This window comes from Anas acuta, chromosome Z, assembly GCF_963932015.1.
Source record: "Anas acuta chromosome Z, bAnaAcu1.1, whole genome shotgun sequence".
In the NCBI taxonomy this organism is placed as follows: Eukaryota; Metazoa; Chordata; class Aves; order Anseriformes; family Anatidae; genus Anas; species Anas acuta.
In genome coordinates this window covers 25078299-25101778 of record NC_089017.1, presented here as the reverse complement: position 1 = coordinate 25101778, position 23480 = coordinate 25078299, and the positions used below count along the sequence as shown (strand labels likewise).

The window sequence follows — 23480 nt, the reverse complement described above, 5'->3', positions numbered from 1 at the left end:
CCAGAATAGGTCTCCATTGAGTTAAACACACACTTCGTTTTGTATGTAATCAAGTTCTGCTTTTATACAAATAGAATATATTTATAATAATGAGGAGCTAAAATTGTACTTTATTGGATCTATTATCACCAGGGAAATAGAATACAATGCCAATAAAATGTCTTATTTGAATATACTTTGGAACTAGGGAAGTCTACTTCAAAATGTTCAAACCAGTCTACTGGTTTGAACATTTCTTGTAGCAGATTTGTGGGCAGACAAGTTTTTTGTTGATGATGATGATGTTTTTTATGTTTGTTTTGTTTTTTTTTAAAGCTAGGCAGAATCAACTTAAATCTTCTTAAAATAGTCAAACATGGAAAACTTCCTTCATATGAACAAACTACACTTTCTGTGTTCAGCCCTGGAGTTTCCAAACATTTATAGGGATTCAGAAATTGACAAGAAGTACTGTAATGCAAAATTAATTTTCTAGCCCAAGTTTATGTAAATACATTCTCATTCTGGACAGTATTCAGGACTGTACAATTACTTGAATGCACCTGGGATCGGTTTGTGGAAAGGAAGCTTCTTATTTGAAAATAGATATTTTCACACAGGCACATATATTCTTTTTTTTTTTTTTTTTTTCTTACATTTCAAGATATTTATGGACAGTTAGATGGAAAACTCTCTTAAGTACTTTTCAAATTAATGTTTCTAGAAGTTAAATACGTACTGAGTAACAATATTGCATTTCAAAATGCAGTAAACTACATCTCTGTCCAGGTTCTTTTGAATGAGTGGTGTTCTTCAGGGGTCAATACTGGGACTGGCACTATTTAACATCTTTGTTGGTGACATGGACAGTGGGATTGAGTGTACCATCAGCAGGTTTGCTGATGACACCAAGTTGTGTGGTGCAGTCAACACACTGGAGGGAAGGGATGCCATCCAGAGGGACCTGGACAGGCCTGAGAGGTGGGCCTGTGCAAACCTCATGAGGTTCAGCAAGGCCAAGTGCAAGGTCCCGCATCTGGGCCAGGGCAATCCAAAGCACAGATACAGGCAGAAAATGGATAGAGAGCAGCACTGAAGAGAAGGACCTGGAGGTGTTGGTTGATGAGAAATTCAACATGAGCTGTGTGCACTTGCAGCCCAGAAAGCCAACTGTATGCTGGGCTGCATCAAAAGCAGCGTGGCCAGCAGGGCCAGGGAGGTGATTCTTCCCCTCTGCTCTGCTCTCCTGAGACCCCACCTGGAGTGCTGCATTCAGCTCTGGGGGCCTCAGCACAAGAAGGACAAGGACCAATACAAACGAGTCAAGAGGAGGGCCATGAAGATGATCAAGGGTCTGGAGTACTTCTCATGTGAAGACAGGCTGAGGGAGTTGGGTTTGTTCAGCCTGGAGAAGAGAAGGCTCCAGGGAGACCATATAGTGGCTTTCCAATACCTAAAGGGGGCCTACAGGAAAGCTGGGGAGGGACTCTTTGGCAGGGAGTGTAAGTGATAGGACAAGGGGGAATGGCTTTTAACTAAAAGAGGGGAGGTTTATATTAGATGATAGGAGGAAATTCTTCCCTCAGAGGGTGGTGAGGCACTGGAACAGGTTGCCCGGAGAAGATGTATATGTCCTATCCCTGGAAGTGTTCAAGGCCATGTTGGATGGGGCTTTGAGCAACCTTGTCTAGTAGATGTTCCTGCTCAGGGCAGAGGGTTAGAACTGGGTGATCTTTAAGGTCCCTTCCAACCCAAACTATTATATGATTCTCTAATTCCATGATTTTATGATTCTATGCTTTCTGAACTTCTTTGGCAGCACTTACCTATCTGTACAAGTCACGAAATTTCAAAAGTCAATGTTTATATAACTTAATTTCAGCCATACAGTATTTTCTCATCTTTTTTTTTTTTTTTTTTCTTTTCATAATTATATAACCTGTTCTTGTAATTCAATTTGCCATAGCTGGTGAGACAGGATGTGAGTATCATACAGCTAGAAATAAAAGGGACAAAAGACAATAGAACAAACTTCTGTTAATGGTGAGGGTAACTAAATCCTTTTATAGCCTACCATTGAAATTGTGGAATTTTCTCACTGGAGAGATCAACTTTCATGATATTTTTAACCACTTTTTTGCACTTTTGTGTACAAGTAAAGTAGAATTACCAGGTTGCCTGAACGCAATATGAAAGTTAATGTCATAAAATTGCATCAGGTTTATCTTGTGCTTTTCCATACTGCCTACAGCACCCACATCAATCACCAGAGACCTTGTAGAATGAGTCCTTAACACACACACACACACACACACACACACACACACAAATATGTGAACAAGAATCATTCAGGAACTGTTTCTAAAACTCTTTAAATAGCTCACAGCAAAACCAAAGTAGAATATGTCATTTGTTTACTTATAATTTTTCCATTCACTCTTCTTATCTTAGTATTAGACAGTGAAGCTAATCAATTTCACTCTTGTTTCTACTCATTTTCACTTCTAGTCCTCAGTCCAAATAGCAAGTTGTGTTTGGGCTCACAGTCCTGCAAAAACAATGCACAGACTTTAATTTAAAATCAGAAACATATTTCAGTTTGAAATAAAGTTATAACAATATGCATTGTTCTGATTTTTCACAAGTGTTACTTAATGACTGGTCACATGACAGTATGTATTAGACACTTTGTTTTATAGAATCATAGAAACATAGAACCATTTGGGTTGGAAGGGACCTTAAAGATCATCTAACTCAACCACCCACCCCCACCCACCATGAACAGGAACACATTATTTCTGAAGAATTAAGTTCATTTTGGGGGCATCTAATATCAGTGTTGGTATCAAACAATAACATAGTGGCAAAACTCTAATATCAAAATATTTTAGAGCAAAAATACACTACTATACTTCTTTAATGTAGCTGCTTTCCTTTTGAACCTTTTGGCCAATTTCATTTAAAACTGGCAAAAGTATAGGTGCTCCATAAATAAGTAAATTTCCACAAGTTTTGTGGAATATTATGTTCTCACCTGATTAGCAGATAGCACCAGACAATAAAGAATTGCACAGAGGGAAAGGAACAAGGAAGAGGACAGATACCTTATAAATATTCTTATATGATATGCTTCAGTTAGATTTCAGAGATGTAAGCCACTTGATTGTAATCTTCTGGAGGTGCTGGTGAAAGATAAGTGGAGTTGGCATGTTGTTGGCAGACAATGGAGGGACTATTGATCTTTACCATCTCTAAAAGAACTTGGGGCTCAGAACCTCTGTGCGGGTCTGGACCTCAAAATAAGCTCAGAGCCACCCCATCTTTAGGAAGCCACCAACTGCTGCCCACCTGGGGTCTCACTGCCAGCCCCTCTCCAGGTACAGAAAGGTACACAGCCCGTGACGCGCACAAGCCAGCAAAGGAGCATTTGTGCTAAGAAGAGAGGTCTCTTCCCTTGGCCACCACTAGAGTAGCCCTGCTTTAATTAATTAATCAATCGTGGAGTCAGGCTCCACGTCATTTTAATTAACTACTAACTTTCATTGTTGCTGTGGAACAAACTGGTACAAACATCATCAAACCTGTGTTAGTGCCTCTTCTTTTTCTCCTTTATTTTTGAACTCCAACCACATTGGTTGGGTCTTTTCTTTGTAACTAAAATAATAAATCAGCATTCAGCTGTTTTCATTTCTCATTTCCAAAGAATGGCACCCAGCAGCTATTACATTTAAAAACATAGGTTCCTCATTCCACTTTTGTAGCGTAATGGAAATAAACCACATGGTCAAGCTCTCAGGGAAGGCGTTTGGGGATTCAGAAATAGCTTCCACAATCTCCTCTTCTTGGAGGAGGAAGGATTTTTAAATGAGCAGTTCCAGCAAGTATTCCTTTACACGGAGGCACAAATGCAAAATAAAGCATGAGAGGTCTCGCCGAAGCAGAAGGATACATGTTATCGGCTGTTGGGCTTCCTGACCTGACTTCTGGGCAATTGCAGAAGACACCACTGAGGCAGTTGCATGTGAGGTGTGGAGGCAGGGGCAGCAGTTAGCTCTGCTGGATCATCACAGGGAGTATTCTCCAAACATTTTGTTCCCAGGGCAGATTTTGTGCTAAGGACCAAATCAATTTCAAATGTTTACCTAACTGCATGAAAGAGTTCTCATCCAGAGAAATGAGGGAAAGCTGTTTTTTTGCCATGTGTTAAATGCCATGTCCAGCATGGAGCAGCATTGAGCCTGACTCTCCTCCAGCCAGAGGAGCCACAAGAGTGAGGCTGGGGCACCTTCTTCCAGAAGGATAGATGTGGGGGCAAACCAAGCCCTCACAGGTGAGTTGAGCCACCTGTGAGCAAATCCTTCCTCATTTTGGATATATTTTCACTTGCGTCCTCTGCTGCTGTGCAATGGAGTTAGCACCCCACCCCCCCAGTAATTCCCTGCTCTGCTTCCTTTGAAAAGCAAAGAAATAAAAAGTTGTGTTGGTCCCCAAAACTCCTACTCTTAAACAAATGCTGTCAGTGCTGTCAGGAAATGACAGTGGTATAAACCTTATAGAATGAACACACAAGGTTAAAAGAAAAAAAACTCCACAACATCGCTAAGCAAACACAACACAAGGTATGCTTCCATCACAGAGTTTCTCAAAATAACACAGTCTTTCAGGTTTGTAAGTGTGGACCAGATTTTAAGATTTTCTCTTGTGCAACACACAGCCCCTGGACTTTACAAGAAAATGCCCATTGTCTGTTTAATAGTGTGATGTGCCACTGATCTTAAAGCAGACTGTATGTTTTAGTAACTAGCGAGAAGCTTTGATTTTTGCTGTTAGGTATTTTGGTCTCTTGCTCTGCTTTAAAACTTGGAGGATTCATCTAGAAGACTCTTACTTTTCTTAAGTGTGTCAGATATGTCTTTCTGATACCAAAGCGGAAATCTTTTTACTTTGAGGTCTTTCAAAGAGTCAAACATACAGGATACTAAGGGTTCTCTGGCTTGGTATGAACCAGGAGCTGAAAGCTGACCAAGTAAAATAAGTGCTTGCTTTTAAATAGTATGAGATTAAATGCTAGAACAAATTCACAAAAAACTGTGTAAAGGAAATGCCATATCTCAGTTTTTCTGCTGAAGAGTTGAGGCCCTCCTGAACACTGTAATTTCCTTTGAAAGAGGAAGAATGTACTAATATACTCTAATATACTCTGTGCCTGGAGTCTGGAGGCCAGACTCCGTGTAATTAGCAACCCCTCTTCGTCCTAAACTTGACTTCAAGATGACAAGCCTTCAAGGAGACCTCTGAGATGGAAGAGATGAAGAGGATCCTTTTGGTTCCACAGCAGGGACCAGTAGGGCACGTTTAGTTATGCTGAACTCCACTGTATCTGGTAGTTTTTCCATTTTCTAAAATCTGAATGAGAGTCCTCACAGTGATGCAGATAAGCGAACAGTATTCATTACAATTTAATCACTGGACAAAAGAGACATGCATCAGCTGTGTGAGTGGCCAGAGAGACAGCCTGCAGAGAAAGCCATGGAAGTGACAGCAGACAGAAGGGAGATAATCCGACAACTCAGAGCCCTGCAGCATGACAGTGGAGGCTGTTCTTCCAGCCTCCATGTATGATGTAGGAATAGTCATGGAGATTACAGAGGCAGAAAGAATGGGTCAGCAGAGGAAGACACCAGCTAGCACTTAGGATGCACCGCAGTGTAAACCTTTCTCCAATAAAAGCTGCAGGGTTTAGTCTTTACAAGAATCTGATACAGACAAAGTAACACAAACAAATCATACAAATAAACCAAATGAATGAACCAACCAAATGGACAAACAAACAAACAACAACAACAAAACAACAGAAAAAGAGCAGAAATAAGCCAGGGAGATCTGGGCCTGTAGAAATGCAATCTGTTTATAGTGCTCCTAATGTGAAGAAAATACTTGGACAGTTATGAGAATCTGTGGATCTCATATTTTATAGTCTAGTTTCCTGTGCGATACAAGAGAGACATTTCATTCTTCCGTACTCTAGGCACAAAGACATTTCTTCAGATCACAGAGTTTGGAACAGAAGGGTAAAAATCTAAAATGCCAAGAGATTCATTACATGAATGCAAGCAATGCACCTCTTTATGTTCATATGCTGAAGGCTTGGGGAAAACAATTCAAATAGTTAATTAATTAAAAGAATTACTCTTGCCTGGGGAAGACATATAGTGGAAGAAATCAATGAGGGATTTCACCAAAATGTGAATAGGTGTGAAAGCAGAAGTTTCAGTCAAGTTCTCTCAGAGCAGCTCTTTGAAAGTTGGGTCAGTAAAGAAAATGTCATCACTATAAACACAGTCAAGTTTTTACTCTGTATTTCATTCAGGCATTTCTGATCAAACTGCTCAACTCTTTTCTGTGTAGACCTGTGGGGCTGGGGAAAAGAACACCAAGAGGATTCTCTAGTATCTACCCTCTTAGCTGTCAGCTACACCTTTTTATGAACACTTCTTAATTTCAAGTTTTCAAGCCATCTGTTTACAATGTTTATTTAACTCTGCAAGCCAAGCCAGACCCGTTCATTTAGCTTCCTTCTCTTGAAAAGTTATGAAGATTGTCCTAGGGGATACTTAAAAGTCAGTTAAAAAACAAAGCTATTACCAGGCATAATCAACATGGGATCATCACAGGAAAATCCTTAGCAACTTATCTCCTTCTACAGTAAGGTCATCTGCTTAATGGGTGAAGGGAAGGTGGTGGTTGTAAAATTTCTGCATTTCAGTAAGGCCTTTGATACCATCTCTCATGGTATTGCTCTGGAGAAATTGTCTGACTATAGGATGAATGGGTACATGCTACACTGGGTGATGAAGCAGTTGAATAGAGCTCAAAGAGCTGTAGTGAAGGGGGCTACATCTGGCTGGAGGTCACTAATGATTTTTCCCCAGAGCTCAATTCTAGGTTGAGTCCTGTTCTACATTTTTATCAATGATCCGGATGCAGGAGTTGAACACTTCCTTGGCAATTTGCTGATGATACTAAACTTGGAGGTGCTGTTGGCTCTCCGGAGGGACAAGAGGGATCTAGATACCTTGGACCATTGTCAATTATCAGTGGCATGAAATTCAGCAAAGGTGAATGTCAGGTGCTGCACTTGGGACAGAGTAAGGCCAGGTATAGACTGGGAGACGAGTGCCTGGACAGTTGCTCAGCAGAAAGGGATCTGGGTGTGCTCGTCAACAGTCAGCTCAACGTGAGCCAGCAGTGTGACCTGGCAGCCAAGATGGGCGATGGGCAAACTGGGTACATTTTGGAGTACATTAAACATAGCAGAGCCAGTCAGTCAAAAGAGGTGATCTATCTTCCTGCTATATTTAATGTTTGTTTGGCCTCACCTTGAATATTGTGTGCAGTGCTGGGATCCACAATATAAAAAGGATGTTAAGGACATAATCACAGAATCATCTAGGTTGTAAGAGACCTCCAAGATCATCTAGTCCAACCTCTGACCTCACACTAACAAGTCCTCCACTAAACCGTATCACTAAGCTCTACATCTAAACATATTTTAATGACCTCCAGGGATGGTGACTCAACCACTTCCCTGGGCAGCCCATTCCAATGCCTAACAATCCTTTCAGTAAAGAAGTTCTTCCTAACATACAACCTAAAACACCCCTGGTGCAACTTGAGCCCATTCCCCCTTGTCCTGCCACCAAGCATGTGGGAGAATAGACCAACCCCCACCTCGCTACAGCCTCCTTTGAGGTACCTCTAGAGAGCGATAAGGTTGCCCCCGAGCCTCCTTTCCTCCAGGCTGAACAACCCCAGCTCCCTCAGCCACTCCTCGTAGGACTTGTTCTCCAGGCCCCTCACCAGCTTCCTTGCCCTTCTTTGGACTCGCTTGAGCACCTCCATGTTCTTCTTGTAGCGAGGGGCCCAAAACTGAACACAGTACTCCTTGAAAAAATCCAGAGGAGGGCAATAAAGCTGGTGAGAGGGCTGGTAGGCATATCCTATGAGGAGAGGCTGAAAGCACTTGAGTTAACTTCTCTGAAGGAAGACAAGAGGTGACCTCATTTCTGTCTACAACTTCCTCTCTTCTCTTCCAACAAGGGGAAGTGCTGGCCTCTGCTTCTTGGTCACTAACGACAGGATGTGTGGGAATGGCACAAAGCTGCACCAGGGAAAGTTCAGGCTGGACATTTGGAAAAAAAATTCTTTACTGTGAAGGCGGTCAGTCCCTGAAACAGGTTTCCTAGAGAGGTGGCTGATGCCCCCTGCCTGCCAGTGTTCAAGAGACATTTGGACAATGCCCTCATTAATACACTTTAACTCCTGGTTAGCCCTGAAGTAGTCAGGTAGTAGGGCTAGATGATCTTTGAAGGTCCCTTCCAACTGAACTATTGTAAATAAATAAATAAATAATTCTTTATTTGTACTTCAAAACTGAAAATAAAGAAGAAAAACTAGTTGGGCAGCTGCCACAGTCTTCTTTTGACAGGGTTGGCCCTACATGGTGTAGCTTTAGACTGTTCCACCCTTGTCACCCTTTTGCTGAGTAAAAAGCTGTTAAGGACCCTGTGAGTTGTATAGAAGCCTGCTCTTCTAAGATGTTCTGCATACTGTGGTAAAGGCCAGATCTTTTCAAATCAGCTTCTTTTCACTTTGAACACAAACGCCATTACTTAGAACAGACTAGAACAAAATCTTGACACTGTTTCAAGGGAAAATTTGCTACTGACATCAGTAGTGAGAGATTAAGAAACAGAATTTTTATTAACAACCTGACACACACATTTCCAAAAGAAACAGGAATAACACTTCCTAGGCTCACCTATTGAGCTCTGATTTATGGTGGATATTTTTTTCTGAAAGTACATTACATACATAAGTTACAAAAAAAAAGCAAAGTGGAAATAAAAGGTAATGCACTTGCAGCATGAGTTATGATGTTGATTTTTATACTTGGTGCTCAAGAACATTTCATAGCAGAAACCTTTTCCTTCACATTCTCCATCTGTAGATGTGTTTCCAAATAGAAATACTTAAAGAAATCTCTCAGGAAGCACTGCAGAATCAAGCACCTTTTGAATGCTGAAACACAAACAAGCTGCAAGCTTTTTATGTTTTTCTACTTAAACTTTGGTAACATTTAAAAAAAAAAAAAAACACACACACACAATAATCAAGATTCATGCATATTTAGACCTGGCTTGCACATGCTCTTTAGTACACAGGAAATATAGGTCAGGTTACTCTTCCTGGTGTATACACAGTAATTTTACTAGTCCATGAGAGAGACTAGCACTTATACCTAACATGTACTGATATAGATATACTACAAATAACCTTAACAAATCTGTCTCAATTGTAATATCGTAATTTATCAAGTGTAAGGACTACTTGGACATCGTGATGCCCTGACACAGTGCATGACTTCACTTCGTGACATGCACAGTGCTGTCACAGCAGAGTTCAACCCACACACTCTTCCTTGCAGGACTTTGTCTTTTTTTCCCCTCCCACTGAAAAGCACCACGGTGGTGCTTTTCTGTTTTGTTTTGATTTTGGAGCTTGTCAGCACTGCTTTTAGATCAGACCAAAGGAAAATTGTACATGTTCCACCCACCAAGAATGATCTTTCATTGAAAAGGTTACTAAGAACTGAACAGTAACTGTAAAAGATGCCCCTTCCACTTTTTTCTTTTTTTTTTTTTTTTTTTGTAAATTCACAGTTGCTTTGACATAGAAGCAGCCTTACTCTGTATTCCCTAGGATAAACAGAAATGAGTTCATCGGACATGCAAAATGAATGTGGGGAGATGGTCACACAATATCAAAAATTGAGCAAGAAATTCATATGTGAAATTATGCCTTCTGACAGCTGGTACTTTTCTTTATTGTCTTTTTCTCTTCCCCTGCTGTTGCTGTCTCAAGGGCATGATTGAAAAACTGGGAAGTGAATGTCAGAGTTTGCAAGCAGCAGAAGTATGTCTCAGTGGCTTGAAACAAAATCCATTTGACTCTTAATATCACCTGTGGGGTAGGGGAAGAAGAGAGAGAGTATACTCTGGCAGTAACATAATCACCATTTTGAAAACATTACCCAGGACAGCCATGTACTTACTGTGTTGGCCTAGCTAACTCACCTACTCTGTGCTTCCCCAGACATTTATTGCACTGGCTTCCAGCCATACACCTTCAGTAAACTGCTCTGTCTTGACTGAAGCAATTTCACCTTCAGCATAATCTTTGCTACTCCAGAATCAGCTCTATAGCAAGTTAACATGAATTTTCTGATGTAAACACAGAAGGGACAGCACAGCTACCATCACATCTCAGAAATGCAGTAGTGTTTAACAATACACATTTAAAAAGTGGAAGCATGTGCAAGGTAAACATACATTTTTCAAATACTTTTCACATCATCACAGTAGTAGCTTTTCCTGTTAGGCAAGTTTAAAGAAATAGATTCTCCATTTAATTAGTTACTCTGATTAGTTCTCTGTCAAAACATTTCTCTGCTTTCTTCACCCTGTCCACACTTGAACGTTAAAGTTACTGCAATTAAAATACACATTGCAAAATACTTCTATTAACTAGTCCCTTCCCATACCTATGCCCCTTGTTGTCCATCCTTAAAGATTTTTGTAAGCAGAAAAGTTTCCAGTCACAGCAGAAGGATATTACCACAGTTGTTAACCCAAAAGGATGAACTAAATTGATGAATAGCGCAAGGAGTACAGAATTACTCACATACAAATTCAAGTAACCAGTTTTAAATCTACCATGACAGACTGAGATTAAAACTTCCTCGTAACAATCATCCTAACAACAAAGCCTGCGATTATGAAGAATGTGAGTTGTCTTCGCCAGAAACTAATTTCCTCTGTACAGCTTGAAAATGAAGCTGCCTACTGCATATGGGATCAGTCTACCAACACAGGTATTAATCACCATTCTCCCAATAAACAAACAGATCTTATCTGAAGGATTTACGAATAACTACTTTTCACACAGTGTAGAGGTTAAACAATTTTAAGAAAGCTCTTAGCTAAAAACTCCTTTGTAATTGTTCCTCTTTCTCCAGAGACCGTCTGTTCTAGAAGACTTACTCCTGCTACATACATATATTTTTCTGAGTAAAGTAACCGGCAATTCTGAGTCAGAGCAAGCAGTCTGTTGTAGAGCTACACAATATGGTTGTTTTCTCTCAGCAGGTCTAAGAGTTAGCAGCCTAACTTCAACACTGAGGTGTAGTTAAGCATGTGTAATTTTATGATTTAATTACTCTATTGCTAAGGAATCTGCTACCTGGGCAACACACTGCCCTTTCTATGTTTGGTGCAACTGGAACATTTGAAAATGCTCTCACAACTTCAAAAGCTGAGTTTTAAAAGTTAGAAGGTAATAGAGCTTTCCAGTTTTGAAGTTGTGACACTTTCAAATTTTTACTTAGGCTGATTTTAGAAATCTGAGCTGTGCTGTAAAATTGCATCTTTAATTAGTGTAGGTTTTGTACATTCATTCTGGTCACCATTGATCTCAGCTTGTACATCTCAGCTTTTGGACCAATGGCTCCTTGTATTTAGCGTAATTTTAATTTGGAGAGTTTCCAGCTTTTATTGCTTAGGTTACAAGGGGAAGCAATGTAAGAAGTTATTATTCTCCACCCACAGATTTCTTCCTGTTGTAATTTGAAAAAAAAAAAAAGTCAAATAATTTTGCTTTTTACTAAATTATTTTGGTTTTGCTAACCTGCAAATCAAATTTTGGAAGAGTACTAAGTTACAAAAATGGCCTCCCACTTCCAACTGCCTGCCCACCACTCCAAATTGTTCTTTTTATTTAACTGTTTAAAATAGCCTTTTATCACCTGAGGTACCATCTTACAGTGATGGTGAAAAGGTTAGTTGGTTTCCTTTTTTTAAAGGGGAAGAAAATATTTTTTTTAGGACAAAATACTTTATTTTTTTCCAAAACATGTTTAGACAGATGTAGCAAGAACAAAGTACAGTACAAAAAATGACTCATGGCCTCCAATAGTTCATAAAGCACTAATCAAATACCTAATGTTTTGTCAAAGTTCTGTTCAGTCCAATACACATTTTTGATATTACAGAGGTAATGCCCACTTTACAGTGGCATCAGATGAAGTTTGCAAGACCATTATAACACAGTCACTAGTACTTGCTCTATAAATATACCAGCTTTTGACATGGTTTTATTTTACTCCAAACACATTGAGTGTAGTCTGAAGTCAAGTATAAATATCCTTCCTTGTGTCAGGAGTTCAGCACTAAGCTCAACAGGTTTACATGAAATCTACCAAAACTCTTTCTCGCATAAGTATTTATAGCAAGATAAGAACTTTTACCACCAGTCAATCCAAACAATGCTCATCGCCTGTAACTCCTCTTTCAAAATGGAGAAGATGCACATAACTTGATGGCACTAAATGAATATATTTTTCCTCATGAAACCCTGAACAGCTTTTTTGTTACCTTTCAAAACTAATTGTGAACTACAGTGTGTTACATGCCAAACATGAAAGGAATGTTTGACAATTCAGAAACTGTCAAGGTTTCTCCTCCCATGCCATCTTTGCAGAGAAGGATAAAATAAATCAGCACAGACTGTGAGCTCTACTTCAGTATTCTAGCATTAAAGAAAATTAGAAGGCAGGCATTTTTTTCCCTCCTGCAAAATTAATTTAGTCAACATAAGTGGGAGTGAAGCATTTGACAAATTCTATACACAATGTATGTTGCGCCAAAAATAATAGTTTCAGCTTGTACTTTTACTTTAATGCCAATATTAATTCCACAGATATCTCAAGAATCTAATGTATCTCTTGTGACCATCTATTTTGTAGGGCAAATCTTATTTTGGTCAATCTTGTTTCCCCTTTCTATCTAAACCATTCAGAAAAAGCTAAGAGTGAAGTTTGTAGATAGACATAACTAGAGCACCTACTACATTTAAGGCTTGAGGATGCAAGAATAAAGGGCATGAGGACAAAAGGGGCACATCTGTCCCATGTAGTGGAGTACAGTGCAAAGAGCCCCAAGCCAGCTGAGACTCCAGCCAGCCATTCCATGCAATACAGAATAGTGGCATTACATTTGCAAAGAGGACAGGTCTAAACAGCCTAAAGTCAGCTTTATTGTTTCCATGCAGCAAGCTTTAGCACCTCTGCACTGGTTTTCCTTCTGCCAGAATAAGCACGGGGGAAGATGTTTTTTCATCAGATCTTTGCAGTCTTTTCTGGCACCCCATTTCATAGTCTGGAAACGCTTCTTATCTTATTGTTTTGCTAAGGTTGGAAAATCCAATGCCAACACACGTCATTAAGACTTTTTCCCCACCCTTGTGTTCTTCTTCAGGGGACTTTGTTTCAATTTTAAACATGATCTGGAAGAAACTTCTCAGGTGTCGCAGAAATTCAATTCTGAGGGAGAAAAAACAACAGAATTTAAGAAACAAAACAGAAAGCCCACCAGCAGTACCTACTAGGGCTGATTCCAGCAGTAAGCACAATGAGTACAATAAGCAGGAGAAGATTGCTTAGTACAGAGAAATAAACCTACAAGCTCCAAAAATTCTTACTTGCATTGTTGCTAGTGACCCCTACTGAAATCACCATGTGCTCTACATAAGCAGACAGAGAAGGAATGCCTGCCAACAGCAAGACAAACAGTGGTGAAGGAAGAAATGTGATTAAGGAAGACAGGAGAAAAAAAAAGGTGTAGCCAGGCAAGGTCACTTACCCACGATGCTGACTCTCCACCAGGGTCATGTGAACCCAGTACCAACCTATGGTAATCCTCTCCCAGTATTTAAAGCAGAAATAAAAGATGAATAGGAATAGCCAAAAGGTTTGCATACGTCAAAAAGAGATATCAGATCCTAAAGCGTGTGTTTGATTTGTATTGCTAACTATTCCACTTCTGGGTTATGTGTTTCCTTAGAATCACTTCCAGATTCTTCATTCTTCCTGTTTCTTCAGACTGGATATTAGGAAAAATTTATTTCCTTTGAGGGTGGTCAAACACTGGAACAAGCTTCCTAGCAAGGTGATTGATACCCCATGACTGTCAGTGTTCATCTGAATAACGCCCTTTAATTTAAGTGTGCCATGAAGTTGTGAGGCAGTTGGACCTAATGATCTCTGTAGGTCCCTTCCAACTGAGCTTTTCTGTTCTATTCTCTGCTGATTTTCAGGAGAAAAAAACAAAAGTAGTTTCCTTTCATCATTTTAGAAGGGGGGCATAAAGAGACTAAATGGACACAGTCCTTCTAAACGCATACTGACCAGAGGAGCAGCAATAGGAAAAATAGTGAAAAGCATAAAAAAGAACTAACAAATAGAAACAGCAAAACAAACAAACAAAAAAACAATTGAAGACGACATTCTTACTAGCTTCTTCAAAACAGGAAATAAGCAGTTGCACCAAAGTGTTACAAATATAAAAGTAATAATTGCTCATGACAGAATTCTAGTCTCTTCAAGTCACAGTCACAGGCTAGTCTGCAGCCTTGAACTAATATTTAATCTCCTACATCAATTAGCATGTAGTATTTTTAGGTTAAGTTCCAGTCCACACATTTGTACAGCTGGCACTCATAAAAAACCTCTGCTTTGCATGCTAAGAACATCATCACAAACTTATCACACTTATGTCATAAACCTAAATCAACAGAAAGTACCCACAAAATGCTAAGGAGTAGACCGAGAGCACAGTACAGTCCTCACTTAAACATCACAGGGCCTCCTGGTACCTCTTAATCACAGAAATTCAGGAGTATCCAAACATGAAGCACAGTGAGAGCTGCAGGAACAGAATTTGCTTTACCCACATGAGTATTGCTGCTCCTGTGCTTGGATACATACACGGGGAGAGGAGGGAAACAGCAGTAGCTTGGCAAAGAGATGCTGCTGTTACCGACACTGGTCTGTGCTTGGTAAGATGTGTGATTCATCTCTGGAGCAGTCAGCTGAATACCTCTGCAGGGTGAACATGGGCACATGGCTCCTTCAGTTATGTAAACCTTTTCACCCCACCTTCCTGGCTTAGTGACCAGCAAGTTACAGGCACCAGCTCTCATTTCTTGAATGGGTTAACAGTTTAAAGGACAAAATTAAGAGTGCCTTTCTACTATGCCTCCCCAGCTGCAAGGGTTCTGGTTGCTGCTATAATAGGCAAATGGGCATATGTTGGCACAAATGCTTCAGTAAAGCTGACAGGCAAAAGCTATGTACCAGCCTCCTTGTTAGCTGGGTCCTTTCCCAGAGCTTTGGCACTGTGACATGCAAGCAGCCGAGCCCAAAACAGCAGGAACACAGTGTTGAATAGCAAGGAGGGCACAGAACAAGCTGCACAAATGCTGCACAAAAGCAGCATGGAACCAAAATCTTTGGGGAAAAATCTTTGGAGCTGACCAGCAAGATCTGCCACATGTTCATGGGATTGGTTCAGCCTGTACCTCTCCGTATGTTTGTAGGCTTCCATGCCGATCTGCCTATTCTTTTGAGTAAAGACAGAGTGAAAAAGCAAAAGGGCTTTGCCACAGTCTCGGGGTAAATGAGACAGGCTTAAGGGAATGGGAGGGGAGGGGAGGCTGCCTGGAGACCAGGAAGGAGACTGCGAGCAGTGGGAAGAGGTAAGAACTCTGGAAACAGGACAAAAAGAGGGGAAAGAGACAAGGATAAGTGACAAAATGAAGTAGGAAGTGGGTTGGTATTAGCTTGAGGCTGATACAGGTTAGGTATGGGAAGGTCTACATCCCAAATTACAGAGGTGGATGCACCAAACACACATGTACAGAAGAGGAGTGATGGAAGGACTGAGAAGTACAGCACAGTTTGTTTTGCTGGAATTTTAGTCTGTATTTTCAGGCAGAAGAACAAGGCAGAGCTTAACACTTTCATTTAAGCCAGGCTAATTGAGCCACACCTGAGATATTCCTCAGGGCAAGCCACCTCCAAATTAAAAATCATTGTACTACCATAAAAAAGAAAAAAGGCATGAAGTCTGTTTACAGAATTGCTATCTTTTCCCAGAAGCCTGCTAAACAGCAAAGATAACACATCCACCTCACACATTTTAGCTTGCTGTCATAGCAAAGTGACCAGCTTGCCAATCACCACCAGAGAAGACCTGGGCACCAACAACAGCTTCTTTGCTCCTCTACCCCAAAAACAGAGCAGGGCACAGGGGAGCTCACTCACAGTCCCCCCAGACTGCCCATCACACCAGGGGACACAAGGGTGCCAGAGCTGACCCTGCCAGACCTGGCCTGAAGTCTCTGCTCTCAAGCCTAGACCAAGTTGCTCCTCAGTACCAGATCCCAGCCCCCATCTGCTGCCACCCTGGCCCATTATGTGGGGAAGGGGAGGCCTTGGTCATGGCCCACCCAGGGGAGGAGGGAGGAAGGGCAAGTGAGAGCAGGGGGGCTGTGCCTATTCCCATTCCCTCTGGCTGAAACCCCCAGCCTTGGAGCCAGGTCTGGAGGTCAGCTTAACAGGGCTGGGGTAGGACACTAGCATGCCTGCAGTGAGTGTCCGTGCCATGAGCCATGCCACAGGCCCTGCCCAGCCAACAGTTACTTCCCTGGTGGCAGCCAAATAAACACCAATGGTGATGATGGAGCAGAGGCAGGTGCCACCTTCTGTGGCAAGTCTTCCCTCAGGCTGTGGCTTTTCTTCCTTTTTTCTTTCTATGGCTGCCTTTTCTTCCTTCACTCATCTCAGTCTTGTCAGGTTTTCCCCTGACATTTTTGGTGGCCTGCATGACACAGCTCTTGAGCAGTTCTCAAACGCAGTTTGTTTGTACTTGTGCTCCAAAGTTTTTTCCTCCCTGAGGCCACTCAAGCTGGTAGTTGTGCTTTCTTGCTGCTCTTCTTCATGTTCCTGCTTCATGCCAATTCACCTGCATGCAGACTAGCCCATCTTGCAAGACCCTAATTTCTTGCTTGATTTAAAGTGCGTTGTTGTGCACAACTCAGCAATGTGGTTGCACAGCCAGCACCCAGTATTAAGCTCAGCTTGACAGACATGCACTCACTTCTGTGAAATCTGGAATACATTATCAGAGAAGATGATCCAGATGGCCACAGACCAAGTGGCCTTTTTGGGACTGGAGTCTCTCCTCAGGACAGCACTGCTCACGGCATTACCTCCACATTAGCAGGGGCAAAGGACATCTGCTAGGGAAATGCACAAATGTGGAACACATTTCCTCATTGTGGTGGATGTATTCCAGAGTAACATATTCCCCTCACAGTGCTCTAATCCACCAGCTGAACTGACATCCATGCTACGCTGTGCTACACAGGGAACTTAACCTAGTGGATATGGTTTATACACTCCAGCTTTGGAGTCTGGAGGTTAAAGTGTTAAATACAGAGATGTCACAGTCCCAAGAGAGGGAAAGAGAGACAATGAAATGGAACATGACAGTAATTTAGTTCAAAAACTAAATTGTGCATTTAATGAGCCGCTTAAGGGCCAAATTTCTTAACCCTTTAGCAGCTGCGTTAGTGAGGGCATGAGGGTACTGAAGAGTTGCATGATCTCATGTAACACATGCTGCTCCAGAATGTCTGCTCCTGACCTTCATCCCTGCCATGCACTACCTAGCCTGGCAGAACTGACAAGCCATCCATTTGAAATCAGCCTGCTTACAAAATAAAATAGTGTGTTTGCATGACTTGTATGGTATTAAAAAAAGGGTTGAGCAATGCATGTCATTGCTTTGTTTCACCTGCTTAATTGTGCACTTCAAACACTGGTATTTACTACTTTGTATGCCTTTCACATGCATATGCTCTTCAGATGGGATTACTTTACCCCTGCAATGGGAAGCTTTTCTGTCCTCCCCCTCAAAATCTGATGAATGTTGTTTCCAAGATAATAGTTGTTGAGAATAGCAGTTAGGCAATTTCTAGATCTCATGTGATGGCACCACCATTCTTCAGTTATCACAGTACTGTACCTTTCACATATACAGCACCGGTACCATGATAACCGAAAAAGGACAGTTCATAGTCTTATTGTTTGACACCATTGCCAGATAAACAACCCCCGCCCCCATCTTGCTTAAAGAAAAAATGCCTTAGTCTCTATGAATAACTGTCAGCCACTCATCATTCTGCTAGAGCAAATGAAATTTTTGATGCTGGATTCCCTTTACCTACCCGCGTGTTGAAACTAACAATATGAGAAATTTATTCTTTTTGTATCTTCTGAACAAGTACCAGCCACAGACAAATCTTTAACAAAGTTCAAGACTAAAGGACATGACTAAACTCCACTGTTCGACAGGGCTAGAGCTTTGGGGCTGCACATAGTTCCAGAAAGTGAACTCTTGAGCTTTTTCCTTTGGACAGTCACAGCTTTAACATTTGGCTAGCCATTCAAAACATGCCATTTAATGCCACAGCTCCAGAGAAATCACTAGGAAAACAAGGTAGCGTATGCTAGGCAACAAAAAGCTAACTGACGTACGCATACAATACGAGACCAACAACCAACAATAAACTCCATCTCTGTAATTGTCATTGCCTCAGAATCAGGAATAATATAAAACAGTAAGGAAACAATCTTCTAACATGTAGAAATAAGTATAAGGTAACTTACACCACCTGTCTTATTTGAAGATGGGTACAAGTTGTTCTGTTGTTCTGACTTAGACAATATCTTCCCTACAGAAAATATCTGCCATAAAACTACCAAATTAAACAAGACTAGGCAATTAAACTGAACAAAAACAACTTACGTGTATGGAGACAGAGGTCCTAACAGGACTTTGGAAACATCCTGTTGTCCAAGGGTCATGAGCAGCAGAGCAAGGCTCTGGTTTGTTGAATCTACACAGCCTCCCTGCAAACCAAAATGTTTTAATAATTAATCTCTGTACAAACCAGAAATTGGGATGGGAAAAGAGTAACAGAGGAGAAAGATATACTTAAAAAAGGCTGAATTAGTGCTCTCAATTTTCATGGTCCAAAAAGATAAAAATCTAGATTTTGTTATGATGATAAATTAATTTCACTTGACAAGCTGGGAAAGGAACAGAACTCAACCAAAAACCAACAACCGTGTCACACTAAAAAAAACACCCATTTTTCCTAACTTGTTCTCTTCCAACACTATAAAATCGAAACATTTCTGAACTTTAATAACAACCATGAGCAGGAAGGTGACATGAACATTTGCATTTCCACTCTTTGTAGTAAACTGAAAATAACTTAATAAATTGTAGCACAGCACATTTGAAGATGACAGGATTTGCAGTACCTTAGACAAACAATAGTTCAGCCTTAGCAGCTGCAAACAGTAAGTTAAAAACTGATTGACATACACCCTCCTAAGCCCCTACTGTTAATTTTTGTGGTTTTGCATATCTATAATTGAATGGAATATTTTTATTGCTTTGTGAAAGAGCCACTATGTAGAACTACATATATGACAGTCAAGTAAGTACAAGAATCAGTCATACGTGCATGGTAAATCGTTTTGTATGCAGAAAGTGTTAACTACTATGATAAATATAAAAATTAGAATATCCAAATTAGGCTTTCATTGTTTACAAAACTTGAACAAATTAAAAGGGTAGCCTTCAGTCAGTACTAGTGCAGGGAGAATTTACTAGGTATGACTATGCAAATACATAGAAAATAGGAAAATTTCTGACATAACATTACTTTGTATTTTCCTCATGTTCATCCTGATCCAAAGCCCCATGAAGTCAGTGAACAGTATCCTGCAGATTAAGAACTGATGCTAAACCCTCTGAACAGGCTCTCTGGAAAAAGCAAAACTGCAGAGACATCCTTTTAAAACTGAACTCTCTAATGAGGTAAACTGGCAACTACCTTTCTGGGCAAAGAGAAAACTGTCATCATTTTCTAGCTATCACCATTCAAAAAGGCAAGGGAGGAGCAAAATAAATTTTGGAATAAATGGATTAAAAAAAAAAAGGATGTGACAACTTGATTACACTTGCCCAGTAAGAGTACAGAAAGAAGGACCTTTCCAAGGAGAGATACCAAATGTTTAATTTTCAAGATGGCCTTGTATCAATATGAGAAGCCTCAGTCCCATCCCTTTAAAAAAAACAAATTCTGCACTTCATTTAACAGGTAGTATACCACAGTGAAGGAAACATCTTCATTACGTATACCACCATGATCTAACTCATAGGAACACACTTTTACAGCAGCCCTTGTCATTTAAACTATGTGAATCTACCACACCAATGTTGAGAGAGGTTCACGTATTCAACCTAATGCTATCTGACCTATTATATAAAAAAGCTTCAATCAGCAGAGACTACCATGTCCTGTATGATATGTCAACACATGATGTATCCATCACATCTTAGTTGCTAACAAGATCTCCCTTGCTGCAATGAGTCAGTCATCCCTACTATTAAGCATTAGCACTGTATTGTCATGCCCATTCCCACAGTTGCCATACAGGCAAATTAAGTGATTTGTTTGTAATCCAATGCTGACAGAACAGTAGCTTGTGTCAACTTAAATACAAAGAAATGCCACTCCCAGGGAGGCCAACTTTTCTCCCTCAATCTACCTGCTGCTTACTCAGGAGTGCAAAAAGAACAATCCTCCCACTAGAAATGGGATGGGCAAAGTCAGAGCCAAACTGCTGACATTTGTTCCAAAACAGCTGGCACTGTTACCAGCCTAGGATGCAGCTTGTAGTTCATGTTAATTCAGTTTATGGTAGTTTCTCCATTACTGTTTCCATTGACAACAGAGACGGATCCAGGACATAAGTAGAGACAAAGGCCACTTAAAATCCAGTCAATTTTGAAATGCTGCAATACAAATATCACAGTCTACATGCATGAACAAAAATAACTCTGGGCATTTGACAACAGTGTTTTGAAAAGGATTATTTTCCAGAGCTTGAACCCAGCTTTAATTAAGTCTTGCTAACACTTTAGGATACACACAATTTTCTCTCTTACATTTGTGGTGTACACTTGCATGCCTCAATACACCCTGAGGTGTATCATTCATTAGGTGAAATGCAAAACTGTTTTCAGCGGGATAGAGCTGAGACATATCGCACTGAAGCAAGGTCATCTTCAAAGCCTTCAGTGAAATGCTTCACTTGTATTACCTCTAGTTACACAGAACAACAGCCTCACCCCTTATGCCCTCCGAAGCTCCCGTAACAACTGTAACTTTCCTCACAGAAGAGCTCAGTCTTAATTAGGTATTACGTCCTCCCCAATTTCCCCTGATCATTAGGAATATAAGCATTCATTTTGTTTCCAGTTCTTCCAGGCCCTTCCACTCTGCCAATCACCTACTATATAAAGTTCCCATGACTAGCTCCTTTCAAATGCGTAAAAGGATGCCTTTTTTATTGCCCTTCCACAATTAAGCTTAGGTAAGAATTGCATAGAGGTTTCTAAAGACAAAACTAGTTACTCCACGTCCCTCTTTCAGGGCCCCTGCAATTAGCACTGTGCCATTTACTATTAGTCAATTAGCTCTGATATCCTTCCTTCAACAAAGATACATTAAAAAAAGCTCCGCAGATTCCCAGAATCACATGCCCTCTTCAATTTCTTTTTGAAGGTTTAGTAATAGGCACCATTTAGCACTTAGCACAGCAAGACTCAAATCCTTAGATTTACTAGGTGGTAAAGTTCATCTAATAGCAAGCATTAAGCAAGCACTTTAAGAGATGCCTGTGAGACCCTTTAAACAGTAATGAACTCCAGTAGCAGTGTGGGTGACCCTGACTGCTAAAACCCTCTGCAGAGAATCATCTTCAATGCTGCCAGGATGCTCTTTTCTAACAAAACCTCTCCAGCCCCCGCAGCACAGTACCTACAGATAAGGCACAGATGGAGAAACAGTTTCAAGCAGTAAACAGGCAATTGAAGCACAGGGAGAACAATTCTCCCAAGCTCTGTTTTCAGTGAGTACCGAGTGTAAAGAGAGTGGGTCTTAAGGACTTCCTGCTCAAAGCAGTCTGTTCTTGTCCCATGCATAACTTTCCCAACTTTTTCTGTTTCTCCAGACATGTTGTATAGGCAAAGAAACAACAACATAATACACAGTACCTTCAAAACATGCAAATATCACACACTTTGAAATGTTTTTATATCCTCTTTCGTGTCAACACTGGATCAAACTGACCCAAGCTTGCAAAAAAAAATAAAAAATATGTTTTTTTAATTGTTGATGAGCACTCTGTGGGAGTGTCATAACATAAATTCCTTAACTCAAGTGCCAACTTTGTCACAGAAGGCCACAGCTAGCAGCCTCGTTCACTAAGAGTCTGATCTTCAAACACAGTGAAAACCCCTGCCCCATCAGTTAATCATTCAAAGACTTATCTGTTCCCCAAACACCTTCTTCTGTTGTCCTGAGATATGTACTATCTGGGTTTGCTTTGCAGAATTTGACTGAACACATTTACTGGCTGCATTATGTCCAAAACTAAAATCATCTAGTCATGGCCTTTTCAGTCCTCTTTGTTTTGGTAGTTCTGACTTCTGACTCTGCAGAAAGTACATCATCTGGACAGACTCCCGGCAGTAGTTTCAATCTGTCAAGTGTTGGACGATTATTTTCAAGGGAAAAGAGTAGCTATTGCTGCTGATAAAAACATGTCGAAATTGGATTTTCAGGCCTGCTTGAACATCTTTTCCAAGAGGTCTACACAAAGTAACTGGTGTACTGAATTTTACCTGTTTTTTTTTTTTTTTAAAGTAAGATTTTCCAATTCACCCCTCAAAAATAGCTAACTTGCTACACAATTGCTAGTAGAAACTTAGAGATGGTTTCACTGGCTGTCAGCTCTCCATGCATGCTAGACTTTCAAATACAAGGGGTCTGACCTGCACCCAGGAAAAAAAATTGTTTGTGGCACTTCTGAGACAAGAACCCTGGACTAAAAATGATCCTTTGCAGTTTTACCAGTAACAGCATTGCCAGTCTGTATGGACAGAAGAGTTCTTGCAAACCTGTAATAGTACTAGTATTCTTTGTCTCTCTGAATGACACTGTCCTTCGTAAGCATCTGTATCTTCGTAGAGCTTAGGAATACGGTTTAGTGGGGACTGTTAGTGTTAGGTCAGAGGTTGGACTCGATGATCTTGAGGTCTCTTCCAACCTAGAAATTCTGTGATTCTGTGATATAGCTGTTTGGAAAGGCAAACTGAAGAATATTTTTGGAATCTTTTTCATTACTTGCATCTAAGAGGAGAGGGAAAGTCTAACAACATGGTGCATTTAAGACATGGTGCATTTAAGTTTTAGACACAGGAGGGAATACATGAAATACTTTTTAGTGGAAATGTTAGGGTTATATTTGAGTTCCACCATACCCTGAAAAAATAAAGACATAGTTGAAGACTGGAACAAGGGGGCAGGTTGGTAATTCAGACAGATGAAGATGTGTTGGCAGCAGAGAAAGCAAAAGATAACAGATGAACAACCTATCCACTGGGATGAATGTAAAGTCT

At 40.6% G+C, this 23480-nt stretch overlaps 1 protein-coding gene across 2 annotated transcripts in view; it reads right to left on the bottom strand.

The window, feature by feature from the left end:
- Positions 1-3106: 3106 nt before the first annotated feature.
- The window catches only part of RCL1 (RNA terminal phosphate cyclase like 1), a 40899-nt gene continuing 20525 nt past the window's right edge, over positions 3107-23480 (bottom strand). The window contains exons 8-9 of one of the 2 annotated variants that reach the window (XM_068666467.1): positions 18747-18850; positions 3107-3161 (exon numbers count right to left, since the gene is read on the bottom strand). In XM_068666467.1, coding sequence (XP_068522568.1) covers positions 3122-3161; positions 18747-18850 — 144 coding nt within the window. In that variant the 3' untranslated portion in view covers positions 3107-3121. Of the gene's footprint in view, positions 3162-8716; positions 13418-18746; positions 18851-23480 lie in introns of those variants that run through there. The other variant, XM_068666466.1, reaches the window with a different exon arrangement.